Source organism: Corvus brachyrhynchos, unplaced genomic scaffold, assembly GCF_000691975.1.
Source record: "Corvus brachyrhynchos isolate BGI_N302 unplaced genomic scaffold, ASM69197v1 scaffold624, whole genome shotgun sequence".
Classification (NCBI taxonomy): domain Eukaryota; kingdom Metazoa; phylum Chordata; class Aves; order Passeriformes; family Corvidae; genus Corvus; species Corvus brachyrhynchos.
Genome location: NW_008237889.1, coordinates 178,334 through 187,980, shown reverse-complemented (window position 1 = coordinate 187,980; position 9,647 = coordinate 178,334). Strand labels below are relative to the sequence as shown.

Genomic DNA, 9,647 nt, shown 5'->3' with positions numbered 1-9,647 from the left:
AGGATGGAATTCTTCTCTCTCCCTTCAGGGAATCTCCTGTTGAGGACATGGAGCCCTTGGCCTTCCCGGTAAGCTTTGCTCCTTCTGCACCCACAGCGAGTCCAGCCCAGCTCAGAGAGGGGACAAATCCCAATTTCCCCTGCTCATTCCCAGTTCCCCTCTACACAGCCACAATGAGGGTCCAAACCTCTGAGAGGCTGGAGCTGGGAAGGAGAGCTCTCAGCTTTCCATCCCTAATAATTCCCTGCTGGTTTTGTGGGCAGAATGAAGAGAAGTGGGATTTTGTCCTGGTGAGCGACATCCACGAAGTGGACAGCAAGAAGGAGATCAAGAGGAGGAAGTTCCTGGATGAGCTGAGCAAGAAAGGCTTCACCATCAAGGTGAGGGGCTGTGGGAGGAAAAGGCAGCAGATACTTGGCCTGGCTTGGGCTCCTGCATCCCAGGAAACGGGAGAGGCCTGAACCATTGAGCTGTTCACCATGTCAGAGCTGGAAAATAACCCACTTGCTCAACCAGCAGAGAGAGACCCCAGCCCCAGGACTCACACAGCCCCCCGCCCTTCCAGCTCTGGCCCTACCCTGCCCCTCTGGCCCTGTTTTAACAGCCCTTCTCTTCCCCTCACCAGAAAATTGAGGACACAAAGCTCTTTTATGGAGTCCGTGCCCCGAAGGACATCTTCCAGAAATACCAGTGTCTCCGCAGGAAGGCTGACAGCAGGCAGCCAACCTCCAGTGACCACGAGGATGTCGAAGATACTGCCAGGTGGGTGCTGAGCTGATTTCCAGCACCCTGAACTCACTGTTCTCCACACCAGCATCCATTTTCCAGCTCGGTTCACAGCTGTGCCAGGCTTTTCATTTTCCACAGAACCTTCCTGCACCTTCCACATCCAAAGCTGATGGCTTCTGACTGCCCACATTTCTCCCTCCCTTGCTTCCCTGGGTTTTAGTGCACACCTTCTCCCTTCTCTGCCCTGTTTTCCTGAGCCACACAACACAAGTCCCTATCCCACAGCAGCCTCTAAACAGAGTTTCTCCTTGTTCAGGATACGGATCGTGAACTTCATTGTGCGCAACACCGTGACGCCCGACTTTGGTAAGGGAACGGGGATCACAGGGGTGATGCTCAGCCTGGATCTGCAGGAAGAATCCTGCCATGTGGTGGGCACTGGCATCTCAACTGCCTTGCCATCCTGGGGAGAATAGAAAAGGGGTGCTCAGACAAGACAATTTACTGCTGCATCCAGAGGCTGGGAGATGTGCACTGCAGGAACCAGCAGTTCCTCTGCTCTGCCTCCCCAAATCCCTAAGCCTAACCCTCTTCCCCTTCTGCTCTGCTCCCAGAGAAGCTGCACGACCTGATGAACAAGAAGGTGTTTGAGGCAGCCTTTCCCCTGCACGAGGTGAGGCTGAGCACACAGCGCCTGGGAGGAAAATCCAGGAGAGATGGAGGAGCAGGACAGGGTGGGGGGGACCTGTGGGTGACTGGGGCTGCACCAAGAGCTCGCTGGGTGAAGGGCATGGCAAAGCTCCCGGCAGCTGCCTTGGAGCTGGGCAGGGCATTAAGGGTGCTCTGATATTCCTGCATCCAACCAACTTCTCTGCTCTCCAGAAAGAAGAGATAAAGAGAATACTAAATGAGAAGTGGGCTCGCTGGGGAGTTTTATTTAAGGAACAGTCAATTGAGGCGATCAGGTAATACAGGCACGAGAGGCAGATCTTTCTAACCAAGAGGTCCCATGTGAAACCCAGAGGGCTCAGTGCCCTTTGCCAGGCTCCTGCATTGTCTAAAAAATCATTAGTTTGAACCTGGCTCTTCTCACAAGCACTGGGCTGCCCCTGCAGCTTCCAAAGCTCTTAGCCTGAGGGTTATCCCTGTGGCTCCAAGCTCCATCTGCTGATCCTGTAAAACAATCCCCGTGTCTGTGCGGACTTAAATGAACCCATTTGGTTTTCAGCCACGTTCAGAAGGCAGGAGAGGTGGGAACAGAGCATCAGTGCTGCACACCCAGCCCGGGGCTGAACTCGGGGCAGTAAAGGCAACATGGGGCTCCTACAACCACATGAAATCCCAGGAAAGATCACGGCTCTTGTTTTTGAAAACTAACTCCATGGGCAGGGGCGGGAGGGCAGAAAGAACATGTTATTTATAAACCTGCCAGGGGGCTCTGGTAGAGAGGCGAGATCTTAAAACAGAGGCGCATCTCTGACAGCTGGCACAAAGTTAATCCTCTGGGATACAGGGCTCCCAGTTCCTCAGTCAGTAGGTCATTTCTTATCCGTGACTCCTACCTGCTCCCCACACCATAGAAACTCAGATGCTGCCACCATGGGCATTTTCTAGTGACTCCCAAAATCTAATCTCCTCTCTGGCCACACCTCATCTTTCCTCCTAGGTGCTATTTTGGAGAGAAGGTGGCCCTGTACTTCGCCTGGCTGGGCTGGTACACCTACCTGCTGCTTTTCGCTGCCCTGGCTGGGCTGGTGACCTTCGTGGCTGGGACTACTGTTTTCAGTTCCAGCCGGGTGAGGTAAGGCCCTTGGGAATGCCAAATGCACATCCCGGTCATCTCTGCAGGTGGCTCTGAGCCACCCTTGTCCCCCTTGGCTTCCCTCCTCCTTTCTCTCCAGCAAGGAGATCTGTGACGCCAACACCACCATCATGTGCCCGCTCTGCGACCAGAATTGCTCCTTCTGGGTCCTCTCTGACACGTGCACCTATGCCAAGGTAGGGAACCCCCTTCCCAAGGCAGGCTCAGGGTAAAGGATGGGGAAACACTCCCAGCTCATGCTGCTCCCACATCGCTAAAACAAACCCCCACCGTGGATCACAGCCTCCATCGACATCATGGAATATTTTACCAGCAACAAGCCCCAGTGTCCATCACCTTCCTGCGTTTTGCCCTCCTGCAGCACCTTTACCTGTCTCGGGGGACATGAGCACGGCAAGATCCCGAGGTGCCACAGCGCCTGCACCTCAGTGCCCCATCACACTCTTCCTTCATCTCTTCCAGGTCACTCACATGATTGACAATGAGGCCACAGTGGCGTTTGCCATGTTCATGGCCCTCTGGGGTAGGTGTCCATGTCTGGGTGCCCAGCACACGTGGCTTGGAGAGGGAGCAGAAGGTGGAAAACAGGACACCAACATAGCTTCACCCTTTGGGGGGGGGTTATACCTCCTCTGCTTCCAGGGCCTTCAGCTCCCCTTCCAGACACAGCAAGAGACAAAACCATTGTGGTGCTATCCTCCAGCTCCCCAAATATTCCTTACCTGAAGCTTGCCCTACCTGAAGCTTCCTCTCAGCACAGCCTCCCACAGCGCACCCAGCAGTTTTCTAGCAGCTGCCCATAAATGGCCACTGCCACAGGAAGGAGGGGCCTTCAGACTCCTCCTCCACCTTCCCAAATCACTGCACGGCCTCTTATTTGCTGTGGGATGATGGGATGCCATCACTGCCGTAGCTACACACTCATCTGGCTTTTCCACAGCCCTTTCCTTGACCAGCCACCTCAGGATTGGGCTGGGTGTCCCACCCGTGAAGCCACGGCACGGTCCTGGGTGTGTCCGTGGGCTGGGTCACACGGGGATGCACTCAGGAGGGTCGATCCAATAAACAGAAGGGGTGGCTGGAATTGGAGTTGGAGCGGCGTGGCCTTGCCAGGGTGCAGCACAGGACACCCATTCCACTTGAAAAGTGACTTATCCCAAATTCCCTGCAGACACTAGAACAGGCCTGGCTGCCAGTGAAAGCTCACCTGCACTATCCCCATTCCCTCACTGCTGCCCATCCAGGGCCCTTCCAGGTCACCAAGGTGCAGAGGGGACTGCCTGTCCTTCATGGCCCAAGGGCAGTCCAGGCTGGTTCACCATCAGGTTGGATGTGATGTGACTCTCTGGGAGACAGAGGAGTGGCTTTCAGAGCCATCCCTAAGTGTCACTGCACTTTCTCCTTCCCAATCCAGCCACTGTATTCCTGGAGCTGTGGAAGAGGAAGAGAGCCACTGTGGTCACCAAATGGAAGCTGCACGAGTGGGATGAAGATGAGGTGAGGACATCATCTTTCCTGCTCGGTGCTTCCCTTTTCAGGGCAGGAGTCACCTGCACCTAGAAAAGACACATCAGAGGGATCCCCTGCCCAGACTGAACTCAATCAGGCTGGGCCATGCTGTTGTGGGTTGGGTGCTCACCCCTGTCCTTCTTCAGCACTGCTCATCCCATATGTCCACTGACACAAGGGGCACAAAGCACTGCTGGGTCCTTTCTCTCCCATTCTTAACTTTATTTTTTTTTTTTTTTTTTTTAAGGAGGAGCTGGCTCTGCAGCTGATCAATAACTTGCAGCACAAACCCCGGTGGTACCAGCACTCCTACTTCCGCAGCACCGTCATCCTCATCTTGGCTCTGCTGCTGGTACGTGCCAGGTGACCACGGGAATGTTTGGTTTAAGGGCAAAGGCACAGACCAGGTTTTTAGGGCAGTTCCATGCCCATCACGAGGATCCCGGGGCTTCCTCGTGCTCACACCTCACTGTGCTGAGGGCAGGAGCCCCCCACCCTTTAGGGACATGGGCTGAAGGCTCTGCTCTTGCAGTGAGGATCAAGGCAAGGACACGGAGGGCAGGAAGAGGCAAATCCCAATGCGCTTGTTCCCACAGTGGGTCAATGGAGACTGGTTCAGGTGGAGACACAGAATCCTGGAATCATAGAATGTTAAGGGTTGGAAGGGACCTTATCTAGTCCCAACCCCTGTGCCGTGGGCAGGGACACCTCCCACTACCCCAGGTTGCTCAAGCTTTGTCCCACCTGGTCTTGAGCACTGCCAGGGTCAGGGCATCTGCAACATCCCTGGGCAGCCTGTTCCAGTATCTCCCCACCCTCACAGGGAAGAATTTCTTCCTAACATCCAGCCTAAATCCAGTGTGTCCCCGTTACTCCTTTTCTTATCACTATCCCCCCCTCACGAACCTGTCGGCCTCCACCGAAGGGCCCTGGTTTGCCTTTGAAGCCACGTCCAGAGCCCTGCTGAGGGGACCATCAGGTGGGATGGAACACGTGGCTTCGGTGCCTCCGCCCCCCGCCTCTCCCTCTCCACAGATCATGGTGCTGATCGGCATCGCCCACATGCTCGTCATCTACCGGGCGGTGGCCACGGCACTGTTCATGCAGAGCGAAGTGAACCTGCTGAGCAAGCACGCCGACACCATGGCTGTGATGACGGGGGCCGTGCTGCACTACATCACCATCATCATCATGACCAAGGTGAGGAGCCACATGGGGTGCCTGGCAGGATTTCTCCACGGCCAGCCCTCCCTGCTCATCGTGTCCCTCTGTCCTGCAGGTCAACCGGTGTGTGGCCCTCTTCCTCTGTGGCCTGGGTAAGGGAAATGGGGTGTGTGCCACCTGCGGTGCCCTTTTGTCCCTGAGCACAGCCAGCCTCCCATCCCCTTCACTCCCTCCACCAGCACAAGGCAGCTCCCAGGCAGCTCCAGCCCGGGAGGCCAGCAGCCCCCAGCACACACTCACCTGTGGCCCACATGCTGTCCCACAGCCATCTTTGCAGGGACAGTCAACCTACAGGGCTGAGACCTGGCATGAGCAGGAAGCCGCCCCAGCTCCAGGAGAGGTCACAACCTGGATTTCCTCCCAGTCCTAAGGCCTCTTCTCCCTCCCAGAGCTCATGGCTCTGAGGGACCTGGACTGACCTCCACCAGAGGGCTCAGGTGGAGGGCAGAGAAGGCTTCACAAGGGGCAGACACCCTTCAGACCTTCAGAGCTGCGGTGGCACCCATGGGGGCACAGGGCAAGGTCCCACTGCTCTGTGACCAAGCCCCTGGGCATTGCTCCCTTTCCTAGAGAAACCACGGACCTTGTCCCAGCAGGAGAACAGCTTCGCCGTGAAGATCTTCATCTTCCAGTTCTTCACAAACTTCTCCTCGCTCATCTACATCGCCTTCTTCCTGGGACGGTGAGTGGAGAACACAGGGCAGCCAGGGTTTGGGATGGATGTTGCCCAGGGTGTAAGAACACCCCAGCCCCTCTACCCTCCCCACCAGGCACAGAGGCCCCATTTGGGACTCAGGAGGGCCATGACCCCATGGATATCACTGTTGCTCCCTTGCTCAGGATCAATGGGCACCCAGGGCACTATGTGCGCATTGCTGGTCGCTGGAGGCTGGAGGAGGTGAGGCACCCCCTCTCTGCCCCTCCAACCACCTCCCCCTCTCCCTTTCCCTCCCGCCCAGGGAGCCTCTGGGAAGCTCAGCTTTCTCCCATAGCACCTGCCAAAGGGTCCCTCGGGCCCACCCACCCTTGTTGTCCCCTCCAGTGCCACCCCAGCGGCTGCATCACCGACCTCTTCATCCAGATGGCCATCATCATGCTGCTCAAGCAGACCATCAGCAACATCATGGAGTATCTCATCCCGTAAGCTTCCCACACTGACACTTTTCAGAGAGGAACCCTGGTCGTTTTCCTTTTTCCCTTCCTCCAGGGATGTGCCGGCAGCAGCCCAGCCCTGCTGTCCTCTTCAGGCAGCCACACAAATCCATCTCTCCCACTGCAGCTTGATATCCCACCAGCTACGGAAGAAGCGCAAGCGCCCCAAGAAGAGAAGCATGATGTTAGGAGAGGAGGAGGAGGCAGAGGACCCTTGCAAAAGGAAGTGGCTGAACAACTACGAACTCAATGACGTCTACATCTTCAGCTTGTTCGACGAGTACTTGGAGATGGGTACGTGGGGCAGGGGGCAGATCCACGTGCACTCCTTGGCTGGGGAGTGACAGATGCTAGGGAGGCCGTACGCAGGCAAGGGAGAGCTCTGAGCCACAGCCCCACACCCCGTCCCCCTCCGAGAGCCCTGGGATGCCAAGATCATTCCCAAAACAGAGAGCAGGCAACTGTGCTGGCCTCGGGCCCTGCCTCGGACCTTCCTCTCCTTCCAGGGCCACAGCTGTAACCCCAGGGTGTGCCTGTGCCTGGCTGGCTCAATTATCCCCACAGATCCCACTCTCTGACAGCCCTGTGAGAGCTGGGCGTCCCCAAGACATGGCTGTCTCCCCCTTCCACCCCTGCAAACCCCCTGACCCAAGCCACAAAGCAGGACAAACCCAGTGCTTCACACCAGCACCTGGTGTGTCCCCCTCCACAGTGATCCAGTACAGCTTCACCACCATCTTCGTGGCAGCCTTTCCCCTGGCCCCGCTGCTGGCCCTCATCAACAACATCATCGAGATCCACATGGACACCATCAAGATGACGCGGCTGCACCGGCGCATGGTGCCCAGGAAGGCCAAGGACATCGGTGAGGGGGTCCTGCCAGCTGAGCCCCTGAGCACCCCATGGCCATGGGACAGCACAGGGAGAGCTGTGGGTCGGGCAAGGAGAAGCTGCTTCAGACCCTGCCAGAGGCTGAGGGGCAGCTCGGAGGCCCCTTCCTTGACCTGGCCATGCCAAAGCTGTCCCTGAGCTGGAATGGTGGCAGTGAGCTGGCAGAGGGACCTCACCGGCTGCTCCTCTCCCACAGGGATCTGGCTGCAGATCCTAGAGGCCATCGGCACCCTGGCTGTCATCGGAAACGGGCTGGTGATCGCCATCACCTCTGACTTCATCCCTGTGCAGGTCTACAAGTACATGTACAGCCCCTGCACGAGGGAGAACCACACCAGCATGGAGTGAGTTCAGTTCCGGGACAGTCCCTGCCCACAGCATCCCCACGGCCCTGTCCCCACAGCTGTGTCACCACCTGCCTCGGTGCCACCACCGCAGGAGCGTGAGGCAGCTGAGCTGTGCCCCAAAGCGAGGTGGGGGGGAAAGGGGAGCAGGGGAACATTCCCACACGGCATCACCTTCAGCCTCCCACTCACATCATCCCTGTGGTGGGTGAACTGACTGGGAAGGGCAGCGTGTGACACTGGAGAGCTGCAGGATTCCCAGGATGCAGGCACATGCTCTCTCCTGCCCTCTCCCTGTTCCTCCGAGCCTTGGCTGCCTGACCAAGTTCACTCAAACTGGACAGAAGCCTCCGAGCCCTCCATTTTCACCAGTCTTCGTGAAAGTGGGTAGTGAGAGCCCCAGGTGGGTTCTGCTTCCCCAAGACAGGAGGGTACAATCCATGCTCAGCCCGGTCCTTCCCCACAGCTGCTCCACCCCAGCCTCTCTGTATTCCGCATCCAGGACTTCGAGCCCCACACCAGGGTGCTGCCGGAATTTAAGGGGCACCATATCAAGGAGTGCAGGTAAGAGCAGCCCCCTGCCACGCCCCGCCCCTCACCGGGACATCCGGGCTGGAATGGAGGGGCCTGGGCTGGCACCGACAGAGCTGTGCTGCAGGTACCGCGATTACCGGGATGCCGACGACTACACCTACACCGTCCAGTTCTGGCACATCTTCGCAGCCCGGCTCGCCTTCCTCATCGTCTTCGAGGTGAGCACCCGGGGAGCCAGGAGAGGGCTGGGAAAGGGGTTGGATCCGTGCCTTGTGCCCGGGCTGGGAGCCCCTGACTTCCTTTGCTTCCCACAGCACGTGGCTCTGTGCGTGAAGCTGATCGCAGCCTGGTACATCCCCGACGTCCCCCAGAGGGTCAAGAATGACATTCTGAAGGAAAAATACGAAAATCTCTGTAATGAATCAAGGTGGGTGATGCCCTGGAAGGTGCCAGGTTTCAGGATTTGTCTGCTCTGGGGCCCCTTTTCCTTTAGAAAAAGAGAAGCTCCAAGTTAAAACAAGAAGCGATTCTGCCAAGGGAAGGACTTTGCCCATGTTTTCCATCTAAACTTTGCTTAAAGAGAAAGGATTAAGTATCACAGTGGGAAACAGAACCATTGTACCTGCCCCAGTGCTGCTGTCCCACACTGACTAAGCCCTGCTCTGGCAAGGGCTCAGCCTGACCCCCCTCCATGGCCACCCTGTCCCAGCTGCCACCCATAATCCCGATGGGAGCAGACAGCAGGGTTCAGGGAACACCTGTCGTGGTTTGACACTGGCCAAATACCAGGCACCCAGGACAGCCACTCACTCACCCTCCCCTGCCACAGCTAGGCAGAGGAGAGAAAAAATTAACAAAGGGTTCATAGGTTGAGATAAGGACCCGGAGAAAACACTCCAAGGGCAAAACAGGCTCAGCTTAGAAGTACAAAGTGAATTTAACACTAACAAAACCAGAGGAGGAGGATGAGAATTAATAAGCCCTTAAAAACACCTTCTTTCCCCCAGCCCCTCCCTCCTTCCCACCAACAGTGCGGGAAAACAGGGCACGGGGGTTTGGTCAGTTCGTCACCTGAGGTTTTCTTCCACTGCTCAGGGAGAGGAGTCCTTCCCCTGCTGCACCGTGGGGTCCCTTCCCACAGGAGACAGTTCTCTGTGAACCTCTCCAGTGTGGGTCCACCCTCACGAGCAGGAGTCCTCCCAAAACTGCTGCAAAGTGAGTCCCTCCCACATGTACACAGTCCTCCCAAAACTGCTGTGGCGTGGGTCACTCTTCCACTGGGTGCAGTCCTCCAAGGCCAGGCTGCTGCAGCCTGGGAGCAGGGCACCCTCTCTCCACCGGCTCTCCCACTGGAGCACAGCCTCCTCCACGGGTGGATCTCTGCATCCCCGTGGATCCCCAGGGGCTGTGGGTGGATCTCTGCATCCCCCGTGGATCCCCAG

General features: G+C 57.2%; 1 protein-coding gene across 2 annotated transcripts in view; it reads left to right on the top strand.

The window, feature by feature from the left end:
• ANO9 (anoctamin 9) overlaps positions 1-9,632 on the top strand; it is a 13,896-nt gene extending 4,264 nt beyond the window's left edge. The window contains exons 2-24 of one of the 2 annotated variants that reach the window (XM_017732773.1): positions 1-68; positions 264-380; positions 626-762; positions 1,046-1,095; positions 1,344-1,402; positions 1,612-1,694; positions 2,396-2,530; positions 2,631-2,727; positions 3,014-3,074; positions 3,966-4,048; positions 4,308-4,412; positions 5,096-5,260; positions 5,340-5,376; positions 5,855-5,966; positions 6,125-6,182; positions 6,327-6,424; positions 6,564-6,730; positions 7,149-7,301; positions 7,524-7,674; positions 8,128-8,235; positions 8,330-8,423; positions 8,520-8,632; positions 9,301-9,632. The exon at positions 1-68 is cut by the window's left edge and continues 1 nt beyond it. In XM_017732773.1, the coding sequence (XP_017588262.1) occupies positions 1-68; positions 264-380; positions 626-762; positions 1,046-1,095; positions 1,344-1,402; positions 1,612-1,694; positions 2,396-2,530; positions 2,631-2,727; positions 3,014-3,074; positions 3,966-4,048; positions 4,308-4,412; positions 5,096-5,260; positions 5,340-5,376; positions 5,855-5,966; positions 6,125-6,182; positions 6,327-6,424; positions 6,564-6,730; positions 7,149-7,301; positions 7,524-7,674; positions 8,128-8,235; positions 8,330-8,423; positions 8,520-8,632; positions 9,301-9,424 (2,375 nt within the window). In that variant the 3' untranslated portion in view covers positions 9,425-9,632. Of the gene's footprint in view, positions 69-263; positions 381-625; positions 763-1,045; positions 1,096-1,343; positions 1,403-1,611; positions 1,695-2,395; positions 2,531-2,630; positions 2,728-3,013; positions 3,075-3,965; positions 4,049-4,307; positions 4,413-5,095; positions 5,261-5,339; positions 5,377-5,854; positions 5,967-6,124; positions 6,183-6,326; positions 6,425-6,563; positions 6,731-7,148; positions 7,302-7,523; positions 7,675-8,127; positions 8,236-8,329; positions 8,424-8,519; positions 8,633-9,300 lie in introns of those variants that run through there. The other variant, XM_017732772.1, reaches the window with a different exon arrangement.
• Positions 9,633-9,647: the final 15 nt, after the last annotated feature.